The following is a 26090-nucleotide window of genomic DNA, read 5'->3' on the forward strand; positions in this document are numbered from 1 at the left end:
TGACGTTTACCTGGATTTCAAACCTATTTATTTAAAGGTGGTTTTCCACAGGTATATTAAATAGATAAAATCTTTAAAAAAAAAAAAAAAGGAAGAGATTCAATGAGCAATAAGATAAACCAAGATATCCCATGAGAATCCTGTAGTGATTTCTTAAAAGCCGGATCACCATTAAAGAACTATGAAAATTCTATTGAACTTATCAGTGAATTACTAGACCCCACTGCCATAAAACCCCATGATTTTACATAGCTAAAACCATAAAATTCAGCAATGAGTAACTTTTTTTCTGCTTCTTCTCATCTCAATGGCCCATGTTATACTGCTCTATTCACACCACTATTAAAGATGCCCGGCACGGGAGTCAGAACTGGTTAACCCTGACCATGTTACTTGTGAACCTGTGTGACCCTCGTGACCCTCGGCGAGTTATTAACCTCTCTGAGCCTCCGTTTCCTCTAATAGGCCCATCTCTTAGGGACGCTGTTGACATTTGGTGAGACAATGTGTGAAGTGGGTGTTTCTATTTCCACTTTATATTAAAAGAGTAAATGAGATTCAGAGAGGTTACATGATGTGCAGCAGACTACACAGCAAGAGAAAAGCCCTCAGACTTCACACCAGGGCTTCTGACTCACTCCACCATCCAGTTCTCTTTTCTGTCATAATTCTGGTTTGGGTGTTTTAATTTCTTTTTTTTTTTTTTGGTGGTGATTTTCAATGGTAAATATAATTAAATTTCAACGATGATGACCTTTTTCATACTGTGGAAATAATAAAAGTTTTTGAATAAAGACAAAATAAAGGGGGAGTGCAGCATGATGAGAACTGTAGCAAAAATAGCACTGGATGAACACTTTAAATGGGTGGATTGTATGGTTTGTGAATCGTATCTCAATAAAGCTGTTAAAAATAAGAAAAATTAAAATAGCACTGGGTGAGAAGTGAGTAATGTGGCATTTAGGAGTGGTAGGATTTTCAGGAAGTCACATTTGCTGCTCCATTTCCTTACCTGTAAAATAGGGATCCTATTACCTGCACTGTCTTTGCCAAGGAATTAGGATAAAATGGGGCCTTAAATGGTAAAACCATCGTGGTGCTATAATGACACTAAAAAGAACTTGAGAACCAAGGGGCTTTATTTATTAATTTCTAGTTGACAAGTGAACCTCCTAAAATGTATAAGAAAAGACGTCTACCCAGGAGCACCTGGGTGGCTCAGTCGGATAAGCGTCTGCCTTTGGCTCAGGTCATGATCCTGACGTCCTGGGACCAAGCCCCGGGGTCCTAGGATCGAGCCCCGCATCCAGCTCCCTGCTCAGCAGGGAGCCTGCTTCTCCCTCTCCCTCTGCCTGCCTCTCTCTCTCTCTCTGTCAAATAAATAAATAAAATATTTAAAGAGAGAGAGAAAAAAAAGAAAAGATGTCTACCCCAACTCGCAAGCACCTGTTCATGAGGTCATCCCTTCTCAAAATACTGAAAGTCACTAAAATATCAGCAGCAGGAAGTTCTGGAAAACGCAGGTCACATGAGCTTGTTTCCCTGTGGCACTGTTACAATATAATCAGGAGGATGTATTCTCCAAATGAACGGCTTCCTAATCCGTTGGCACAACAGGTTGTTAGAGAGTTCTGCTTTACCAATCACATGGACCAAGAATCAAAATAAATGCAAATGTGGCTTGAGTTCTCCAAGCCTATAACAGAATCCCAAGTCACCCTGGTCTACTCATGTTCAAAGGTACACACGCTGCACCAGACCCAGAAACAGACCTCTTCTGAATTTCCTTCCCATTTTATGAAGGAAATATAAAATGACATGGTACTTTTCTCTTTTAGTAGAAAGACCATTTCGACCTTCCCAATTCCTGACTCATGGGTTTCATAGAAATGAAACATTAATACCAAGGGCTTTATACACGCAAAGACAAAACATGATTTTCCACTGTTTTTAAAAGGCTGAGGTCATCTTTGCCCCAATTCCTATAGAGTGGTAAGCTTAAAATCAAGCCATTTAGCTCACAGTCAGGTCCTATAAATCAGTGGAAAAAAATAAATGGGAAAGCATGCCAAAACGTAACCATAGTAACACCACAGATGCGTCAAGAAATGGTGTGCTCATTTGCTTCATTCCCCATTTCTTAAATTGGAATCTAAGTAGGGGAAAAATTACACAGAGAACACTCATGATTCTGCAAGTACCGAATTCTGCAAAATGGTATTCAGCCTGCCATCCCGGAACATCAGAGCAGCTATAATACGGCTACAAAGACAGCCCCGGGTGGTGAGAGTCCAGAAGACCCAATCAGACACTTATCAGTGACCTGATCTCCCCATGACTCTGTTTCCTCATCTGTAAACTGGGTAGTAAAAATCCCAACATCAAAGAGTCATTCCGAGGGTAAAACTGGTCCGCAGAGCAGAGTCAGGACAATGGGGGACTCAGGAGACCGCAAGTCCTGGTCAACTTCAGCCTTGTTTTTTATTGGCTTACCTTGGTGCCTTGGTTTCTTGATCCCTGGTCAACTTCAGCCTTGTTTTTTATTGGCTTACCTTGGTGCCTTGGTTTCTTGATCCATAAAAAGAATGATAATCCCTTCACAACCCATGTGATTAACATTAGGAATTACTACTAATCTAATTGTAAAGAATTATTAGTAGGATATAAGGTTACAGCATTCAATTCCAATGCTGAAAGACTAAAAGAACTGAGGCCCAGAGATTCGGATTAATGCATTATCACCACATTTTCTCTTTCAAATGTAGCTCTGCCACTCAGCAGAAAGAGACAACCCTGGGGCACTGACCCAAGCTCCTTACACTCAACCTCTTTTCCTCTCGGAGGCTTGGTTTTATTGATAAGTAAAATGAAGAGCAGGGGGCTGTTCTAGAACCTGATCTTTAAAGGTCCCAGTCTAGACTAATGGCCTAAGTCCCTGCAGATCTATGGTGGCTTACATTAAGTTCTGTTTATCATTTTGCTGTAATGCCAGGAAACATTAGGACTCCAGCACACCCCTTGAAAAATACTATTAAGAAAAAAAGGAAAGAAAGAAAGAAAGAAGAAAAGAAAAACCATTATAGCAAACAAATCACAGCAATAAGCAGGGTACCTTCAACTTCAAATGATTCCTACTGCTTTTGTTGGTTAAAAAATGTTATTGCTAAAAAAATAAAATTTCAAGCTTTGAAGGACTGGGTAACAATAGAAGAGAAAAATTTCAAGTACTAAAACCAAAATCACTCTTTCTTCTTAATTTTAAATAAAATGAAATCACTCTAAGTCTCCCCAGGACTCCTACCTTATAATCAGCTGTATAGGAATGCAGTATGGTAGAACATGGTAAGAGTTCACTACAACTTCATCCGCCGCATAGACTGACTTCCCCCACTTCCTCCTCTTCCTTCCTTTCCTTCCTTCCTCCCCAAGCAATATAAAAACCTTGCTTTCATGGCCCCTATATTCCATGTCTTGCTTTCTCAGATTTGGTCTGATCTAATGGGTTTGTGGGATTTGAGTTTTTAATTGGTGGAAACTATTTCTTCAGAGAAATTATGCGTGAAATGCAGATCTATGAATCGGGTCATGTTGGGGAAAATGAGAGCCCACTGAGGCATTCTCTGTGCTGAGGGGCCATGAGGAACTTACTGATCTCTGCAGAGATCAATCTGAAAGCCTCTGGCCTGGTCCACCCCATTAATAACAATGATGGTTAACATTTATGGAGGCTTACAACATGCCCATACTTTGCAAAATGTACTTACGTGCCTCATCCCCTGGACTCTTCCCAATAGTCCTATTGAATTAGTATGACTCAGACGTCCTTTCCACGGATGTGAAAACTGGCCCCCAAAAAGGACAATTAATTTACCTGGCATTATAAGCAAGTACGTGGCAGAGCCAGAACCTGAAAGTCAAGTAATTCACCTTTCGCTATGCTCTATGTCCCACAGTCACTTATGATTCCCTGGACTTAGGGAGTCACTATGCGAGCAAGCCGACTGACCAGTGTTCCAGAACCACCTGGTGAGCTCTTCTGGCTCCACCAACTTTCCACACACCCACCCAGCAGTAAGGTGCCCTAAACTAGCTACTTACAAGGCACAGCATGGCGATAAAGGTTATCCCTTATGGTCTGCTGGAGCTCATGATCAGGAGACCCTTTCTGGAACCGCTGATTGAGGAAATGTCGCAGGTCCTTGTTCAGCTTTCCTCCTGTAGGTAATATATAAAATAGACAGAACACATCAACAACAGGCCTTCCTAGAGACTGAGCAGCTGGAGAGTTGTGTGTGGAAATGCCACCTCAAGCCACTGTAGCCCGCCAACCTTAGTCATTAGGAGGAATGACTTCAGATTTTCTTTTGCAGAGGAAAAAGCAAGCTAGAATGTAATAAAGATAAAACAGCATTGAAATAGCATTAATTTGGGGGTCCCATTTCACATAATACTAGAAGGCTCAAATAACAAAGAATTTAAACTATGCTATTACATTTAAAATATGTGCCATAGACACTTGCAGACACTATTAAAGAGAGAGTAAATGGCTGAAACCATAAAGAGAACAATGTAGCAATAGCTGACAAATTACACAATGTTCTTTGACCAGGGATCCAATTGGTAGAAATGTACCCTATGAGTATACTTGCAAAAGCCTGCACCATCTCCAGTATTGTTTATTGCAGCATTTTTGTAACAGCAAATAAATAAAAAGAAAAACAAAAAACCTGGAAAAAAACCACAAGGGATCAGCTAAGTAAAGCACAGTTCATTCATATAGTAACTACTCCAAGAAAGCTAGATCTGCAGGTGTTGGTGTCAAAGGAAAATATGTAGAGTAGTGTATCGTGTCTGATTCCTTTTGTGTAAAAAGAAATAAAGAAGAGAGATCCTGTTTGCTATAAGGAATCACCACAAAGTTTTAACAACAGTTTCCTTTGGGCAGAAGGACATGAGCTTGGGAAATAAGGGAGAAGATGTTGCTCTTCTTTCTATAGACACATACAGATATATAGATCTTATGATCCTGTGTTGATCTCCAAACACTAGATACATACCATTCTTTCATTAACTATTGTATAAGCAATAGTTACCTGGGTGGGTCTGTGTATTTCTTTGTAATTCTCTACATTAACAAAACAAAACAATAGCTAAAAATATTGTTATAAAAATATGTCATAGAAAGGAGAAGGTAACCAAATGTTCTTTTTAAATCACAAACACAAATTATAGTCTACAGTATCAACACAGAGCTTACAGATCAACTTAGCTAACATTTATTCTTAATGGAGAAAGATGGTTCAGTGACAGCTAAAAATAACAAGACTAAAATCGTCTTTCCATTTTTAGACAAGAAAAAAATTAGGTAAGAGCATTTCTAGCCTTAGAGAAACAAAGTAGCAATGCAGTATCTATGTGAGGCACAGAATTCATGTCTTTGGATGATAACTTCCCTATGGTCAAAAAGAATAAATCATGAGGATGACAGTGATGGTTAAGATGATGATATGTCCCATGCAGGGCAGGAAACTACTGATCCTTACTTTAACATTATGTTCAAAACAAGATTCCCTATTACAGATGATCATTTTAGAATAGACTAATAAAACCCAATTTGAACTATTTTATTTGAGATGTATTATACCTCAGGTTTCAATTAATCACAAGGAAAACATATATTTGAGTCAAGCTTAGGTCATTTAATAAATATTCAATTACTCACCAAGCATTTGTTGAATAAAAAAGACAAACATTCACCTATCCACTCATGACCCCCCGCAAAGGGGCATAAAGTTTGAATAATTTACAAAAGAATATATATGATTGGCCACTAACCATATAAAAAGATAGTCAATATCATTAATTATCAGAGAAAGGCAAATGAAAGCCACAGTGAGATCCCACTACATACCTACTAGAATGGCCAAAATTTAAAAGACTGCCAGTATCAAGTGTTAGCAAGATTGTAGAACAAAAGGAACTCTTACACACTGTCAGTGGGCATATAAAATGGTTCATTCTCTTGGGAAAAGAATTTGGCAGTATCTTATAAAGTTAAACCTTCACTAACCAAATGGCCCAGCATTTCCACTCTTATTTATGCAAGAGAAATGAAAATAAGTGCATACACACACACAAACCTGTAGATGAATCTTCACAGCAACTTTATTCACTATATAATAGTCCAAACTTGGGAACAACCCAAATGTCCATCAACAGATAAATGGGTAAGCAAACTACTATATTCAAATAGGATGCAACACAACAATTAACGGGAACAAACTACTAATACATACAGTAATATTTATGCATCTAAAACACATAATGCTGAGCAAAAGAAGCTAGACACAAAAGGCAACATTCTGTATGATTCCATTTATATAGAGAGTTTTAGAACAATCTAAACTATAGTGAGAAATAGCAGTTCCATGGTTACCTGGGGCTGGGATTAGGCAGAGACTAACTGCAAGGTGCACAAGGGAATAGGATCTATGGCGAGTACCCATGTCAATTTTCTGGCTTTGCAACTGTACTATACTTATGTAACGGGTTATCATTGAGGGGAAACTGGGTGAAGGGTACAGGGGATCTTTGTACTATTTTTTACACCTTCTTGAGAGTCTAAAATGATTTCAACATAAAACATTTCTTTTTTTTTTTAAAGATTTATTTATTTGAGAGAGAGAGAGAACGAGAGATAGAAAGCACGAGAGGGAAGAGGGTCAGAGGGAGAAGCAGACTCCCTGCTGAGCAGGAAGCCCGATGTGGGACTCGATCCCGGGACTCCAGGATCATGACCTGAGCCGAAGGCAGTCGCTTAACCAACTGAGCCACCCAGGCGCCCCAACATAAAACATTTCTTAAAAAGGGGAGCACAAGGGAAGTTTGTGAAGTGGATGCCAATATAGAAAATCTTAATTGTGACAGTGACAATAGTGGTTTATACATTTATCAAAACTTATGGAACTGTGTGTATGGGTATGCAATTTATAGTATGTATATTACACTTATAAAATTGATTTCAAAGGTTTAAGAATGTACACATAATTACTGAATGATTATGTGATAGGCACTGTTCTAAATGCTTAATTCTCAAATTCCCCTTGGAGAGATAACAGAAAGAAAAATAGAGTAAATCTTGGTAGTTAAGACCAAGGCTTTGGGTTTAAAGCCTGACTCCACTATTTATTAGCTGGCGAACCCAAGCATGTTGCTTAATCTCTGAACCTTATCTGCAAAAATAGAGCACTGCAAACACAGTAACTCTGCTACAAAATTGTCAAGAGGATTAAATGAGGTTCCAACGGTGCCTGGCACAGAGAAAGCACCCAATGAAAGATGGGAATTGTCATGACAATGCAGAGGGGACAACTGTTGAGGTGAGAGGGAAAGAGCTGAGGTTAGTTCAAAGATGGGCTGTTACTCTTTTTTAAAATGCACAAAACATAAAACCCAGTCTATTACTTAGAAATAGCTATAAACAAAATACAGGCATAGGGAAATTTGGATTAAAGGATATTTCTAGGGTTTCTGGAAAGGAATAAAATTCTACTTGTGGGGGGCACCTGGGTGGCTCAGTCAGTTAAGTGTCCACCTTTGGCTCAGGACATGATCCTGGGGTCCCCAGGTCCAGCTCCCTGCTCAGTGGGGAGTCTGCTTCCCCCTCTCCCTCTACTCCTCCCCCTGCAGCTCCCCCTGCTTCTGCTCTCTTGCTAGCTCACTCTATCAAATAAATAAATAAAATCTTAAAAAAAAAAAAGCTCTACTTGTTCTAAAATTATCTGGACATACATAAATTGGTTAGCATTTAGTGCATCCTTAATATATTTTTGGCACTGTGCTGGAGTTGAAATGAAACCAACTGGTAAATCACTGATACTTAATAGCCACCCCTGTCAACTCTATCTCTAGGTATAAGGTACCCTGGAATTTGACCAAAAGGATAACAATGTTTACCAGCAAAATCTTCATTGTTTAGGACCTAGAGTTTATATACCCCTTAGGAGACCACACCTGCAGAAATTAGAAAGACACTGAGCCATGAGTAGAAAAGATGTTATGGGATCCAAATGTACTGTTTGAGTCAAAAGAAAATCCCAAAGAAGATTCAGGATACAGTATCTCTTTTTCCTATATAGAACGCAGGTTTACACATTCTTTTTTTTTTTTTAAGATTTTATTTATTTATTTGACAGAGAGAGAGAGAGCACAAGTAGGGGGAGCTGCAGACAGAGGGAGAGGGAGAAGCAGGCTCCCGCCTGAGCAAGGAGCCCAACATGGGGCTCTCGATCCCAGGACCCTGGTGGGATCAAGACCTGAGCCGAAAGCAGACTCTTAACTGACTGAGCGACCCAGGCATCCCAGGTTTACACATTCCTATGGATCACCAGCAGGTACCTATCAAGATAAACCAAGGGCTTATAGATTGGAAGGCATTCTTAAGACATATAGACACTCTTGGTTTACACTTGAGCTTTACCGTGAAACTAGCCAAGCTAGCTAAAGTTTATGATCATCGAACTAAAACTGCAGATGTGCAAAAGGGCAGGGTTAACGATGCTGGTGGTTAACATTTACTCTGTGTTCCGTGACATTTGTAAGCGAAAAGCCTCAACCTTCCCATTACATTAAGAATACTGTACTTTTTGGCATCTAATCTCAAATTAATTGCCAATTATTCAGGGGATATGTCTATAAATCTTCTCCTAATTGTCAAGGCAGTGAGCCAATGAAATAATAAATTGCTAGAGAGAGAGTTTGTCATAGCATCCTCGCTTTCTTTGAAATCCAAGATTTATTTTGCAAATGGAAAAGAAAACATAGGTCAGAAATACATTGAACTTTTTCCTAGAAAAGGATTCAGAGTTTATTTTAAGATAATTTTATAATTTCAGTGACAAAAATGGAGCTGACTCTCTGTCCTGGATTTGCCATTATATTTTCATATCAATGTATCCAAAACTGTCGGTTTTAAATTTACAACAATGTATCTCTGCTTTTTCCATTCACATTAGTTTATAGAAATTTAACCATGTCAACTGATGTAACCTTTCGTAATTATTTTAAATGTGGTATAATATTCCATTTAAAAAATACAATACTTATGTATCCCTTGTAAAAAATCAGGCTATTTCCAATGTAGTCAACAGAATAATGCTATAATAAATGCCATTGTAATTTTTTTCTTTTCAAATGTGTATATGTACAGGAAAAAACATAGTATATATGTGGTTCCGTACTACCCATAGTTCCAGGCATCATTCCAGGCATCACTAGGGCTAGTCTTGGAACGTATCCCCCACAGATAAGGGGGGACTACAGTACTAGTAACAGTGAGCATTCTATTATATATATATATATATATATATAATATACACACATCTCAAATATATATTTCATATGTGTCTCTTACACTTATTTTTTCTTTTACGTTTCCTCTTCTGTAACTTGCCTATTCGTACTCATATATTCATTGTGCATTTCCCTAGTGGGCCATCTTGTTATTTTTGGAAAGATGTTCTTTATATATTCTGGATATGATTCCTTTATCAGTTACTTAAGTTGCAAATTTTGCTTGTTATTCCTGAAACATGAAATGATCCCTTAAACATAATTGTATAGTTTTTCCAAACTCTCCCACTCACATGCTAGACAGTTTTCTGCCAATTCAACTAGAAGCATCATTTTCAAAGTGATGGGTTATGAGAGGACTCTGCTTGGTCTGATCTCTATCTCCTAGCGTACAGATCCTAAGGGAGAACCCTAGTCAACAGAAATAATCTTCACAGTCAAGAACTAGGTTTCCAGAGATATCACTTTTGAGTCCTCTTGATTCATCCATTTCTAACTAAGGAGGCAAAACGTAACTCTCTCTGTGTCGCATAAGCTCCAGAACATCTACCTCTAGAAGGTAGAAGAATAGCGTTTCATTACAACTAGAATTTAGATTTTAATACGTTTCAAATTTTCAATGCCGAGGAAAACTTGCACAAGGATATTACACTAATCACACTTCCAGGTGATAATGCCTTAGCACACAATTTCTTCAAGGAATGATTATAGTTGTAGGAAAGATACATTTATTAAGGCAACACAAATGGTTTGTACTGCAGTGAGCTATTACAGCAAAAAGATCTGTGTCTTTTCAGCAGTTTGCATTTATAAAGGATAGGGCTTTTTGTTAAAAAAAACACAAAATTATAAATTGAAATACATATTAGCTAGTTTTATTGTCACTTAAACTTACAATCTGAAATATATTTAATGAGTTTTGTCTGAAAAAGATTTTGCTATTTGTTTCGTTCTAATACAGTTTTCCTAACACTTTTTTTACTGTACAAATAATCTAACTTATGGGGGAGATAGTATTTAATGGGTCCAGAGTTTCCGCTGGAGAAGATGAAGAGGTTCTGGAGGTGGATGGTGATGATGGTTGCATAACAGTGTGAATATACTTAATACCACTGAACTGTGCACTTAACATGCTTAAAATGATAAATTTTATGTTATACATATTTTACCACAATAAGAAGGGTCATATAGATTAATTACAAGATTTGAAAAATACACAAAAGTACAACAAAGAAAATTAAAAATAAGCTATAACTTCATTGGTATCACCATTAACATGCTGGTGCTGTGTGCCTGTGTACACACACGTACATATACACACAGATACACTTATAATACATCCACACGTTTGAGGAGCCAGGAAATCTGTGTGCCCTGAAGAGACAGCCTGACAACACAGAGCTCCTGAACAGGAACTGACATGCATGTTTTAGGAAAAATGAACAGGGCTGGCCCCTAGGCAGAGGTCACTGTTAAGATGAGAAGTAAAGGAAGACAAGAAGCAAGTAGGCTCTGCAAAGTGTGGGGTAACCAGCATTCTAGGCAGAGGACACCACAGGTGCCAATGTCTGGAAATCAAAAAGGCTGGCGTGTTAGAGAAAGAGCATGGAGCTTGGACAGGGGTGGCACACAGTGAGGCTAAAAAGAGAAGCTGGGGCAGATCATTCTGTGCCTTGCAGGCCATGATAAGGAGTTTGCATTTTATTCTAAGCTCAGTAGGCATGCACTGAAGGGATGTCAGTCAGGGAGGTAAAGAAGGCCTAGTGTAAATTTTAAGATTCCTTTTACAGCTGTGTAGTGGGTCAGGACAGAGAGCGGTGACTGGGTGCAGCCAATGTTGCTGATCACACAAGACCAGAAGTGGCCTGGACAAAGGAAATGGATGAGAAGATGAAGGGCCGGGGGGCGGGGGGGGAGGAGCAGGGCCGGGGGAAGGAGATGTGATTTAAAGCTGGAACTGACAGGGCTTATTCGAGTGATGGAGGAAGATAACCACATGCAGAGAGGACTCAAAAGTGACTGCAGCATCTGGGTTTACCTGCTGATGACCATGTTAGAGTAGAATACAAATTCCATCAGATACCTGTTAAATATGAGATGCAGAGTATTGTGCCCTATATGTGGATTTATATCCAAATGTTCTAACAGATAATTCATAAGCATCTCCAATATACGAGCAGTGCTCAAAAAGTTTTAATAATACATAATATTTCATCGTCTCATTCCATCACAACCTATTAACTATTACCAATTAGTAAGCATATGAATTGTTTCTACTATGATTATCCTTCTTGGATAAGATCTATCTGTATTTGATTATTTTCTCACAATCCTTACAGTGGAAATACTAGGACAAAAAGCTTACAAATGATACAAATTCTCGCCCAAAAGACTTAGCAGCTTCCCTTTATCTAGCTTCATTTTAAATGGCTCCAAAGTAGCAAAGTGAATTCATCATCATATTACCAGTTTCATGTTATCAGACATTGGGATGTCTTTCCTTTTAAAAAAATGATTATAAACAATGCTGTAATGGAAAATCTTGAATATGTATGTTTGCTGAATCTACTAGAAGCAGAATTACTAGAATAATGAGCATGAACATTACTTTAAAGATTCTTCATACATACTGACAAACCGCTATAAAGGCTTTTACTCAAGTCTAGATGAAGTACCATATCACTCATCTGACAATTACAGTGTCAAAATGAAGATCACTTTTCCCCTTTTAAGAATGGGTTTTTGTTTTTGTTGTTGTTGTTGTTTTTTAAATAATCTCCATGCCCTACTTGGGGCTCGAACTCACAGCCCTGAGATCAAGAGTCACATGCTCTATTGACTGAACTAGCCAGACATCTTTAAGTACACATTTTCAAAAATTTTCCACCCATAATTTAAACAAATGCCAACGCTATATTATACAAGCAACATGGATGGCAAAAAATGTTTCTTTTCATTTTGAGAAACTATTGGTTGCAATGAGAAAATTTATGTGGAGAATGGCCTGTGGTGAAATAATGGATGAATTTCATTATCATATATATTTAAGTAAAATGAAGAAATAAACAAAAGCCTTTGCTTCTAAACACACAGAGACTGAGAACACTCTGTGTGCCAGTTCTCACAGAATTACTTCCAAGCCTGCTTCTCCCAAATGACATGCAAGCATTGGTCACAATCGAGGATCAGCAAAATTTTTCTATAGAGTGCCAAGAGTCAGAGAGTACATATTTTCCACCTTTAGGAGCACCTCCAGACTCTGTCCAACTGCTCAAGTTTGCCTCTATAGTATAAAAGCAGCCATAGATTATATGTAAAGAAGGTTTTTTTCCAATAAAACTTTATTTACAAAAAAAGGCGGCACATGTGGCCCACTGACCACAGTCTGCTAACTCCTCACCTAGATGCTGGCCCTACTGTCCAGGTGAGCAAGTCTCCTTATATAATTCTTAAGGTAGAGGGTATTCATTGTCTCCAAGCTGCATTACCCAGAAACCTGAATTTCTGGGCTCCACCCAAAACTTACTGAATTAGAAACTCTAAGGGTCCAGTTGAATCTATGTTTTAACAAACCTTCCAGGTGATTCTAAGACATGCTGACATTTGTGACCGAATGGTCACTAAGCCAAAGCAAAGCCCCCCCCTAAGAAAGCGTGGGGAACTAGGCTCTGAAAATGAGCCTATTTCCCTATTTGTCACCAATCGTCCCCATCTCTCTGCAAACTGCCAAGTGCTGCCAGTCCTCCTGGGCTAATAATAACGCCTTATAATAACAAGCGCAGCGCAAATGACTCCAGGCAGGTGGGACGTCATCAGACATGCAGAGATGGAATCCATCCCCCTAGTGGCACAAAGACAGTTGTTCTTTCAGTCACGTTTCTGTAGAATGTAAAAAAAAATAATAATAATAATAATAATAATAAATAAATAAATAAATAAATAAATGAAAGGAAAGGAAAGAAAAGGAAAAAAGAGGCTGCAGGATAGATTTATGTATGCTGATGAAGCTCTATAAACTACTATTTACATGTAATTCCCCACATGGATGAGCACAAAACATTTTGCTCACACTTCAGGGCATGCACTTTATTATTATTTCCTGCCTGTCTTCTGTCTTCTTTTTCTCCTGGTGAATCTTATTATAACAAATTTCATCCCACAGTGAGAAGAGACTTGAATTAAGCATGGAAAGAAAAGCACGGTTTAAATTCCATCATCTCTATTTTTTCATTATTTCCAGCCTTTTGTGCTTCTTATATATATATTTTTTTTTCAGTTCAACTCATGTAGTAGGATAACATCTGTTCAGGAAAAAAAAAATAACGGTTTACACAGGGAAAGGCAAAAGACAATATTGCTCTGTTGGCAAAGTCATGGAGCTGATAGGAGCTTACGGCCCACTGTACTCAACAACAAGGCTAAAGTCAGATGTCTCTATACTCAGAACCTTGAGTGGAACCTGAAGACACGCGTGTGTCCTTCACGAAGACACTAAATTCTTTTTTTTTAAGATTTTATTTTTAAGTCATCTCTACACCCAATTTGCAACTCGAACTCATGACCCCAGATCAAGGATCAAGAGTCGCACGCTCTTCTGACAGAGCCAGCCGGGCACCCCAAGAGGACACTAAATTCTTTTTAAAGTTTTTTTTTTTTTAAGATTTTTATTTATTTATTTGAGATAGAGAGAGTGAGCGAGAGAGCAGGAGCAGCGGAGCAGAAGGAGAGGGAGGAGGACCCCTGCTGAGCACCTGACACGGGACTCCGTCCCAGGGCCCCGGGATCATGACCCGAGCCAAAGGCAGACGCTTAACCCACTGAGCCAGCCAGGCGCCCCAAGAAGACACTAAATTCTTAAAAAGACACCCCACTGAGATCTAACAGAACTCTCTTCCAGTGGACCCACTGGACTCCAGTGATGACAGCGAGCATTTATTGATCACTTTCAGCAGGCCAGATACAGTGCTAAGTCATAACTTTACAATCCTCGCCCCAACCCAGCGAGGTTGGTTCTTTCTCCAATCCCATTTTACAGGAGAATAAACTGAGGTTCCCAGACCGCCCCATCACTCAGGTAATTAGGCACAAAGGAAATATATGTAAATGTAGAGAGATGAAATAGAAACGCAAGATGTTAACAGCTGGTGGGTTATGGTCAATCATGGCATACCTTATGCTGTTTATTCAATGGCAATTTGGGTTTGATATTTTCCAAAACAAAAAAAGAGTAAAATAAAATGATTATGTTTAAAGCAGTTATACGCACCATGCCACTAGAAGACATTTATGTGAATCTCAATCTAAAAACCAAAGACTGACTTCCCATCTGAACAGTCACATAGTACAGTTGTCCCAACACCCTCTCGATGTTTAACAGCATCAGCAGTGTGTAGGAACCAAGAAAGTGACATCTGAACAGCACTGACTTCCAGGGAGTCGGAGCAAAGTTCCTGGAGCAAAGTTCCTTCCCAGGAACCAGCACCTGTCCTCCTGCCTCTTAGGACACTGTTGACAAGTGAGGTATTTTAAATGCTTTTATGCAAATGCAAACTGAGATCCCATTGGCATCCCACAGCCTGGGACACCCATCATAATTAACACAGCTGTGCCCCTACCCTGCAAGCCTTGGCCCAATTTAGTCTCAGACAGGAATGGACAATCTGGGGCACAGACTATATCCTAATATACACTGGCATCATTCATGCAACAGTAGGCTGGGGCCAGAGTTCCAGGGGTTCTGCCCTATATATTAAGAAATCTCATAGAAACAGGATTACAGTTGAGCATGCCACTCCAATTTCTGTGGGATCATGAGAACAGAGACCAGCAACATCCTGTCATTTGATGGATCTGAAAAAGGTGAGACCATTTCTCATAAGCAAAGCATCTATATGACTATTCTTTGCATAGCATCCCTCTTTAAATATTTTTCAAAGCTGCAGACAAAAGAGAGAATCACCAGTATATGGCCTGAGACAGGTGAGAATGGAAAGGAAAACATGTCAGGCATCACTAGGATTTTAGCATAGAGGTAGGCAAAATTTTTCTCTAGGGTCAGATAGTAACTATTTCAGGCTTTGCAGGTTGTAAGGCCTATACTCCAACTCCTCTGCTTTTTTAGTAGGATATCAGTGCTAGACAATAAGTAAAGGACTGCATAGCTGTGTTCTAATAAAGCTTCATTACAAAAACAAGCGGCGGGCTAGATTTGGCCCATAGCTGTAGTTTGCCACTCCCTCTTCAAGAAGATTATGTCTCTCTCATAAAACATGTTATATTCTCTAAGATTGTCAGAGGTGTACAGATTTATGCACCTGAGTGTGTGCAGGTAGCTCTGGGTGTGTGAACTGTTCCCTTAGAAAAGGAGCAGGAAGGTAAGCCACAGGTCTGCCACTGATGGGGCTTTCACAAAAATACTCAACAGGTGAAAAATATCCATCCCCACATCCTCTATAAAGTAGAATTAATTGCACATGTTTAAAGACCTGGCTAGCCTTCAGAGAAATTTATCAAGTGACTCCTGGGATAAAATCTGTTACTGGCATCAATCTCCAGTTTATACAAATATACAGGATAGAAAAATGCATGTATTATAAACACAGATTTCCCTTTGATGATTGTAAGTTTCATGGCTTATCCTAAATTACTTTTCTGAACATTATCTCATTCAATCCTTATACAAGCCAGTGGGAAAGGTGGTATCATTCCCACTTTAAAACACATGAGGAGGGGCGCCGGGTGGGTCAGTTGGTTAAGCGACTGCCTTCGGCTCAGGTCATGATCCTGGAGTCCCAGGATCGAGTCCCGCATCGGGCTCCCTGCTCGGCAGGGAGTCTGCTTCTCCCTCTGACCCTCCCCCCTCTCATGCTCTCTCTATCTCAGTCTCTCTCTCAAATAAATAAATAAAATCTTTAAAAAAAAAACCACACACACACGAGGAAAGACTTCTGGTGCAGGATTAGAACCAGATGTTCTAATGCCAAAGTTCTACACTTTCCCCTCTCCACCTTTGTGACTCTAAACAAGGTGCTCATCCGGGACATGAGCATTCATACACATTTCCCATCCGGGAAATGAATGAAATGAGCTCATTCACTCATTTCACAAAGAGTGAAACTTTGTTTTATTAGAACTGTATACTGAGAGGTGCCTGGGTGGCTCAGTCGGTTAAGCATCTGACTCTTGATTTCGGCTCAGGTCATGATCACAGGGTCCTGAGACGCAGCCCTGAGTCAGGCTCTGTGTTCAGCAGGGAGTCTGCTCATTCTTCTCCCTCTGCCTCCCACCCACACCCCAGCCCCGCCCCGATGCACGCGCTCTCTGGTATTCTTCACAACTGTCAACTGTCAAGGCCATGGAAAAACAACGAAAGATTAAGAACCTGGCACAGACTAGAGGAGTCTAAGACATGGCAACTAAAGGTAACATAATATCCTGCACAGGATTCAGGGTCATAAAGGACACTCGTGGGGGGTAAAAAAAAAAAAAGCAAACTGGTGAAATCTGAGTTAAAACTGGAGTTAATGGTAATGTACCAATGTTAACTTATTTTTGACAAATGGACCATGGTTATACAAGATATTAGCCTTAGGGAAAATTCCATGAGATTCAGGAACTCTCTGTACTATCTTTGCAAACTTTTTGCATCTAAAATATTCCAAAATGGAGTTTATTTATTAAAAACGTATACAATAGACCATTATGAATGTGGCTATGTGCATGGCTCTTGGCTATTTTATGTTGCAAATCCACTAAGGTAAGAATTTTTACAGAGACTTCCGTCTCTGGGTTAACCACAGCTCCCATTTTCAGAACGTGGTACATAGCAGACCTGGCTAAAAAGTATTTGGAAACATTTTTACTTCACGGGCTGGTTGTCAGAGATTTTTAATCTCCATAATTCCATAAGCAATGAGCACTTTCACACTCGACTATTTTCATTCCATCTCACTGTAGTCTTTCAGCTGTTATTCAAAAGTGATTATAAATAATGGGGCTATAAAAGCCATTCACTAATTAGGACACTCACTGGCCATATGCCCCCCTCGACAACGGAAGGTGATTTATGTAAGGCAAGCCCATCACATCTGCCGGCCTCTCTGGTCGCACATCAATGTTGCTCTTAATGGCCATCTTTTTCTTGACTAGAAAACAGACTGACAAGCCAAAGTTTTTGAGAGTTTTAAGTTTTATAGAAAAACAAACTCAATAAACCATTTCCTGCCTTGCCATTTCAAACATCCAGAGAACAGGGGGGAAAGCACAGAACACAAACTAGATCGGGTCAAAGTCTCGGCCATTGTCATAGAATGCAAAAGACCTAATGAAATCCAGGGACAAAAGACTTAGCCAACCAAATCTCATCCACTCAACTCATAAGACATAACTCATATAGTACACAAGCTTCAGCCTATTTAGTATTCATCAAATGTTCCTGAACAGGAGTACCACTAGCATCGTGGCCAACACAATTTTTTGTTGGTGGGGTTTGCCCTCTGGACATCAGCATCCCTGTTCTTGGCAGTTCACAGATAAATACATGAAGTTTTCCCCAGTCACTGTACCACCCCAGGTAGGACAGTCCCACCCCAGGGAGAATAGGTAAATGAATAGCAATCAGGAACAGTTAGTTCATGCTTAATGTGGAATTTTTTTCCATTTAGATCCAAGAGCAGATTAGAAAAGAATATTGTAAAAGGGCCCATATTGGGGATGGTTGCAAACTGCTAAGATTATCTGTGCTATATGCACATGCTTACATAAACATACATGTCTTCTAGGATAGTAAACATACATGTCTTCCAGGATACTAAACATACATATCTTCTAGGATAGTAAACATACATGTCTTCCAGGATAGTAAACATACATGTCTTCTAGGATAGTAAATATACATATCTTCTAGGATAGTAAATATACATGTCTTCTAGGATAGGGCTGCTCACCAAGTGGCAGCAGAGCTCAGTGCTGCAATCAGAGGTTTGAGCTCATCTTCAGCCGGGCTCAGCAGAGGCCTCTCTGACAACTGTCACTATAGGAGCCCTCCATCAGTGTCTCTCCCACTGCTTTGCTTTATTGCACTCATATACATATCTTTCCTTGAAATGACTTATTTTCCTTTTTCTTTATTATCTTTTGCCTCCCCCACCATGAGTTTCCTCTGAGAGCTAAGCCCATCTCAGCTTAGAAGAGGAGTTATCATCGACTTAGCACCTTTGGAGATGCAGTGACTAACTTAATTAAAAGATGAAGGATAATACTCATTAAAATTACACAAGTGGTAGCTAAACCAGACCCAGGCAGACAGACGCTCCCATTTTGACTTTGATATTAGTTACCTCTGTGTTCTTGGGCAACTTCCTAAATCACTCAGTCTCAGTTTCCTCATCAAGAAAGTGGGGATAATGAGAGCATCTAGCCAAACAGGGCCATCCTGAGGAATACATGAGAACACGCAACATAATGCTCCATAAATGTTAGCTACCCTTCCCATCATCAACTGACTTGAAAGGGACATATTTCAAAAACACCTTTCATGTAATTCTGTTTGTTCTCAAGGAGAGAAATTTTTTTAAGATTCATGATTACAACTAAATGCATAAAACAAACCAGTGGAACAAGCCAGCCTTCCCATCTTGCTAGACTGCAAACTAATTAAAACCTATGTGTTATCCCCAGATTGCTTGCACACTCCCCCTTCTGTACATAGCACATTGTAGGGCTGAAGGTGTGTGACTTCCAGGTTGGTATGAATGACAACGGAGTACCAAACAGCTGCCCTCCACCAGACATTAGGGAATCTGGAGTTCATTTTTCATTTCACCATTTATTTATATGCTTTTCATATATATATAGTATACTGTTTATTCATTATTTTAATGTGGATTACCCTGATGGCTACCGATGTTAATCATCATATGTTAATGGCACATCTCTTCATTTTGAAGTTTCTATTCACATTGTTTGCCACTTTTGTTTACTAGGTTGTCTTCTTGACATTGACTTGTAAGACTTCCCGAAACATCCGGGATACCAGTCTTCTGTCAGGAATGGATGTTGCAAATATCTTCTCCCAGTCTACGGTGCATCTGTTCACTTTCTTGATGATGTCTTTTGATGAATTGAAGTTTTGATGGTTGATGGAGTCTAATGTAGCCATTTTTATGCAGCTTTTTCTGTATTATTCATTTGTTATAGGTGAGTCAGAAATGGCAAGATGAAGTAGAGAGAACTCTGGGCAAGGGTCAGGAGACCCAGATTTGAGACCTAAATCTGGGTCATGTTTGTGTTTGGCAAAGTCATTTGTGAGAGTTAATTTTACCTGTCAACTCAATGGGGCCTCTTGGGGTGCCCAAATATTCCATCAGATAGTATCCTGCGTGTTTCTGTGGGAATGCTTTCGGACGAGTTTAACATTTAAATTGATATAATGAGTAGAGCAGATTGCTTTCCCCCATGTGGGTGGGCCTCACCCAATCAGGAGAAGGCTTGAACTTTTAAACAAAGCTGATCCTTCCACAAGTAAGAGGGAATTCCTCCCGCCTGAGCCCTGGAGCTAGGGCATCAGCTTTTTCTTGCCTTTGGACTCTAAGGGAAACACTGACTCTTCCTGGGTCGGAAGCCAGCTAACCTCTGGAATGGAACTTACACCATTGGCTCTCCTGGCTGTCAAGCCTTTGGATTCTGACTAGAACTACGCTATCAGCCCTCTTGCATCTCCAGCTTGTCAACTGCAGATCTTGGAACTTGTTAGCCACCATAACTGCACAGGCCAATTTCTTATCAGTCAATCACTCTCTCTCTCTCCAATATATACACCCTATTGGCTTTGTTCTTTAAAGGACCCTGACTACACACCATCTACCTCTTCTACCTCCAACAGAGCATGTTGCATTTTGACAGATTTTTAACAAATGTTGCTAAAGTCTAACAAACTGGCCTAGTTCACAAATCTGTAAATGCAGAGGCTGGATTCAACAATCCCAGAGATCTCTTCCCATTCCAAAAATCTGATACTTCTCTTCGTCCCACCTTTCTAATCCAGCCACACCTTGTCTCTTAGGTGTCCTCCTCCAAAATTAATTTGGCTGAGCCTCTCAGAAACAGTGCCCAAACTTCCTCCTGGCTAATCAACTCAGCAGTCATTCTAACAGGCTCCTGCTACATACAAACCCGGTCTGGCTTGTTTGCCCCCGCTGTGTGGAGCCAATGCTAACAGAGTCGAAACAGTTCCGAAGTCAAGGGTTTACTCACAACAGGGGTTTTAGCAGCTGAATTCTCTCAGTTTCTCCTATAAACACATGACTTACAGACATGCTCAACCCACTTCTAAGATAAACATTTTAAAAAACCGCAATGAAGATGCCAAATGAGCCAATAACCCTAATTACTGACTGCCACTATCAGGCAAGCAAATTCCTGACACGCCACAGTTACCAAAACATGGAAGAGGAATCAACATTTGTCAGATGAACAAACTGAACCATCCCAACACCTCAGCCTCCGGGAGCCTGTGACACCCTCTTTTCATTGCTTGATTTCAGATCAGTCCTTAGGAGAGGGAAAATTATCTTTAGAAATTAAAGTGACTTTAATTTTGCCATGCCTTTTGAAATGAACCTACACCCTAGAGAGATGCCAAACGACCACTGAGAATTCTTGCTTTATAGTAAGCCTCTATAAAGATTAGGTAATGGGGATGGGAGTGAGAACCTGAAGGGATTCAGTTCGCTGGGATTCCCTCACAAGGCTCGAACAGCAAAAGCAGAAAGCCACACTCTCCTTGGGTCATTGATGTTCTTTAATAACGGGCAACCAGACAGGCTTATTCAGAATTTAAGTGGTCGCCGGACATTCCTTCAAAAGGAGAGCCTCAAACCTTGCTGAATGTCAGAATCACTTGGGGACACATCTAAAATAATACCAGTGCTCAGCCCCCACATCAGACAAATTAAGTAAGCATCTGTGGGGAGGGACTAGGCATTGCTATTTACTTTTCATTTCCCCTAGTGATCCCAATGTGTAGCCAGGGTTCGAAACCTAACCCACTTCTCTGATCCTGAATTCTCAGGAGACTCACTAATTGTGAGAGTATCTATGCAGAACCTTCTGTTTATAGGGCATGCTCTCAGATCTCCTAAGAGGAAGCACCTTGAGCTTCAAAGTAGAAATGTAAGACTCTGAGCCAGTAGCAGGGTGGGAAGGAAGGAAGAATATCAAGGCAAAAGGGAGGTTTAAAAAAAAAACAAACAAAAAAACTCTAACACCCTCTTAAAGTCACAGCCCTGGGGATTTAAATTGGGTTTCTACCTGCCCTGACTGATGAAGCAAACTCAAATTAGCTGGGTAGAAAATTCATCTCAAAGGATCAGGGGACTCCAGTGACCTGTACTTTGATGGCCCTCGCTGCAGCTCAGCACACTTTCTGCTTTCACACCGATTCTTGAGAGAAGTCGTGAGTTACTTATATTGAGTTTGAAGAACATACATCAAATGGAAAGGGTGGGACAGGGCTAGGGGCACCAAGGTTTCCGCCTAGCTGTGATGGGTGACAAAGAGCAAGGTGAGAAAGGGCGTGCTCACAGCACAAATGCACGGCTTTCCCACACCGATGTCTTCAAAGTGGCACAGACTGACTCCTGAAGTGGAATAAAGCACCAACGCATTTAGAAAGAGCTAGAGATGAAAGAACAAGTAGAAGCCTCCCCCAAATTAAACACAACTCAAATGTGACTGCTGTGACTCGAGTAATTATTCTGTTGATGGATTCCACACTCAAACTAACACTGAACCATGTGCTTCCTTAAAAGGCTTCTTCAAGCACCAGCACCAACTGATACTTTGAGCCACTCCCATATCCTGATCAAGCCCTTCAGTGCTCACAGAAATAACCGATTTCATTTAATGAGATATTATTCCACCACTGGTCAAGGTCAAGGATACAGGAGCTACCACGATCATGCCTTCTCTCCAAAAGACTCCCAGGGAATGAGTGAAAAGGCTTCAAAAATGTTCCATCACCAAACTGAAAATAGTTAAGGCCAGCAGAAAACCCTGTCTTCATTCAGATACCAGAATATTCCATGAAGTGTTTCTTGAGTGGCTTACCTGGACATCTACCCTATCTATAACCTTGATATGTAGGCTTTATTTATATATACTGAACTGTTATCTTAAAAGTTCAAATTCAAAATCAAGTTACCGAAGTAAAGCAATAACACTTTCCTTCCTTTTTCTTGTTAAAAGACGACTAGCTTAACATTTGCTTTTCTCCCCATAATTAGAAAGATTCTGGAAAGAGAAAATGTAGTCAAACAGGCTTGAGCATAAAGTAGCTTAAAAAGAAGACCTATATATAAAAGAATAACAATGAATTAAAGCTCCATCTCTCACTTGATAGGTATTACCTGCCTGAAAATTAAAACACACTTTGTTCTATCTCTAGAGAAGACCTTCTGTTCCAAAATGAGGGTCTAATGTTTGAATTGTGCAAGCCAAATCAGCTTGAAAAAACAGAAGGCTCTGCTAAGCTTTAGCAGAACAAGCCCTAACATAATATGCCAAGGAATACGTTTGACAAAACAGAAGTAGAAAAATATTTTCAAAATCAGTTCTTGGCTTAAATATAGCATTTGGCACTTCAAGTAAACACAGAGAAGAACTAACGTGGTGGTGCCGTGTGACACTCTGAACTACAGCAGGCCAGATGGTGGGGTAGGTTATTCATTTCTCAGCCCCTCACCCTCTTTGCCCATCCATTAGTGACTTCACAGTTCAGGGTCCCTTAGAAGGGCTGGAAAGAGAAGAAATGGATAAATGCGTATAATCAGTTTTGTTAATAATTATTATCTCCTTTAAAACCATGCTGATGGCAAACATCTTATGCCAACGCAACAGCTCTCATTATTAAGTGTTCTGGATCATAGAGCCAAGTCAATGCCTCACCTGTTGTCTATAAAAAGTAAAGGGATAACACTTCTTCTGGGAAGATGGGACAGGTGTCTGTTTCCCTATTCCTCCCACTAAGTACAACAACAGACCTTGGATGTCATCTAAAAACAAACAAGAAGTCTCTGAAATGTAAACAGAGGAAGGCAGACCAGTTAAGAACCTCAGGACTGACCTTAGCATGGAAATGAGTTCCAGAGGTTTTCTTTATGCCTCATATATCCCAGACCTGGAGCTGAAGAAGCCAACAACCAGTAAGTGATAATAGGTACAAACAAAAAAGTCCAACATAAGCCTGCTCTTTCTAACTGAAGAACCAGGAAAGAGGTAGACAAGCAAGACAGAAAACTTTTAGACAATAAGTGCTCTACTCCTGCCAAGTATCACAGGAAAACAAAACAACAAAAAAACTATGGTTCCACTAACACCCAATCCGAAAATGTCCAAGGTGAAAGCCGAGACTTGTACCTTCTCTACTCTGTGATGGTAGACCCCAGTCTTCCCTCCCTATGCCAGGGTTATGCCAGAGAACACTGAGTACAGAGCTGGAATTTTCAACACCACTGGGCTAAAATGAAGCCTTTCTCCTCCCTACTCCCTCCCTCCCCCATATGTGGAGACCCCATGGGAAGTCACAACTCCTATCCCACACAGCAGTAATAAAAAGCCACTCCCCAAATCAAGTGTCAATGGAAGAAGAATGAAGACCTTTGACTTCTACTCAGGCCCAGCCATAACAAGGTATCACCCCCATTTCCCCTGCCAAAGCAGTATCAAACCAAACTAAGTGAAACAGAAAGTTTAAGTTAAGATTCTGAGTCTGATGACAAAATATCCAAAATCCAGATTTTAATTGAAAATCCCTCATCATAACAAGCACCCAAAAAATCTCAGTAAGAATGAAAAAGATAATAGGGGCCCCTGGGTGGCTCAGTCGGTTATGCCTTCGGCTCAGGTCATGATCCCAGGGTCCCAGGATCCAGCCCCCTGCTGGGCAGGGAGGCTGCTTTTCTTCCCTCTGCCACTCCCCCTGCTTGTGCTCTCTCTCTCTGTCAAATAAATAAATAAACTCTTAAAAAAAAAAATGAATGAAAAAGATAATAGAGACACCAACACTGAGATGACAGAGATGTCAGATGATTCTGACAAAGATTTAAAAGCATTCATTATAAAAATCACTCAAGAACCAATTACAAATACACCTTAGTCAAATGAAAAACTATAAAGTCTCAACAAATTGGTAAAAGATAGAAAGGTAAGACAAATAAAAATTTTAAAAGTATAAATTACAATCAATTAATAGACTCAACAGCATAATGGAGGAGGGCTACAGGAAAGAATCAATCAACTAGAAGGTAAAACATTAGAAATTATCCAATCTGAAAAAGAGACAAAATGACTGGAAAAAAATAAACAGGGCCTAGGGAACCTGTGGGATTCTAACAAGAAATCTAACATTTGCAACACTGGAGTCCTGACAAAAAGGAGAAAGAGGGCAGGGATTAAAACTTACTTATGAAATAATGACTGAAAATCTCCCCAATTTAGCGAAACACATAAATGCACAGATTCAAGAAGGTGAGCAAACCCAAAAACAGAATAAAGTTTGAAAAATCCACACCAAAACACATAATAATTAAATTTCTGAATACTAAAGGAAAAGCAAAATATTAAAACAAGTTAATGAAATAATACCTTACCTAGAGGAGAAAAATAATTAGAGCGATGTGGATTTTTCATCAGAAACTATGGAAACCAGACAGAGGTACATTTTTCAAGTGCTGGGAAAAAAGAACCCAAAATTCTTTATCAGGTAAAATACACTTCAGAAATGAAGTAGAAATCAAGACATTCTCAGATAAAGGAAAAGTAAAGAGTGTTGACAGCAGACCCAACCTAAAAGGATGGCTATAGAAGTTTTCTAAACAGAAAAGAAGTTATAAAAGGAGAAAGTTTAGAATAAGAGTAAAGAAGAAAAGACAATGGAAAAAGCAAAATTATGGGTGAATAAAATATATTTTCCTGGTCCCCTCGAATTTCTAAAAGAAAGTATAACACTGTCTGATGTGGGTCTATGTGTACGTGGAGGAAAAATTTAAGACAATATTATTACAAAGAATGTAAATGGAGGTAAAGTTTCAACAATTCATTCACTTGAATGGTAAAATGACAACAGTAGACTGTGATGAGGTATTTTATATTTACATATTTCATATATATGAAAATATATATTCTATGTATTTTTATATATATTCACAAACATATATGAAACATGTTTGTGTGTGTGTGTGTATATATATATATATATATATATATCAACCAAAGCCTATAAAAAGAGATACACTTAAAAACATTAGAGATAAATCAAAATAAAATGCTGAAAAATGTTCAGATAACCCTCAGGAAGGCAGGAAAAAGAAAACAAGAGAGAGACCAAATACAATTTTTTTTTCCAAATATAAAACTTTTAAGAAGTCAGACTTAAGCTCTAAAATGTCAGTAAGTACATTAAATGTAAATGGTCCAAATATATCCATTGAAAGACAGATGTTAGCAGAGCAGATTAACAAACATAACCTATATTCTGTCTATAAGAACTCACTTCAAATATAATAACATAGGTATGTAAAAAGGGTGTAAAAGGATGGAAAAAAGATATATCATGCAAACATTAATCAAAAGAAATCAAGGCTGTTATATCAATATCAGATAAAATAGAATTCAGAGCAAAGAAAGTTAACACAGAGAGAAACATGATAAAGGGGTCAAACCACCATAACAATCCTAAATGT

General features: G+C 39.4%; 1 protein-coding gene across 14 annotated transcripts in view; it reads right to left on the reverse strand.

The window, feature by feature from the left end:
* The window catches only part of MAGI1 (membrane associated guanylate kinase, WW and PDZ domain containing 1), a 615875-nt gene that overhangs the window by 241626 nt on the left and 348159 nt on the right, over positions 1–26090 (reverse strand). For all 14 annotated transcript variants that reach the window (XM_073901515.1, XM_073901510.1, XM_073901509.1 and 11 more), the window contains exon 2: positions 4099–4215. In XM_073901515.1, the coding sequence (XP_073757616.1) occupies positions 4099–4215 (117 nt within the window). The remainder of the gene's footprint in view (positions 1–4098; positions 4216–26090) is intronic.

This window comes from Callorhinus ursinus, unplaced genomic scaffold (genome assembly GCF_003265705.2).
Source record: "Callorhinus ursinus isolate GAN/ISIS: 27379988/994484 unplaced genomic scaffold, GSC_fseal_2.0 scaffold15, whole genome shotgun sequence".
In the NCBI taxonomy this organism is placed as follows: domain Eukaryota; kingdom Metazoa; phylum Chordata; class Mammalia; order Carnivora; family Otariidae; genus Callorhinus; species Callorhinus ursinus.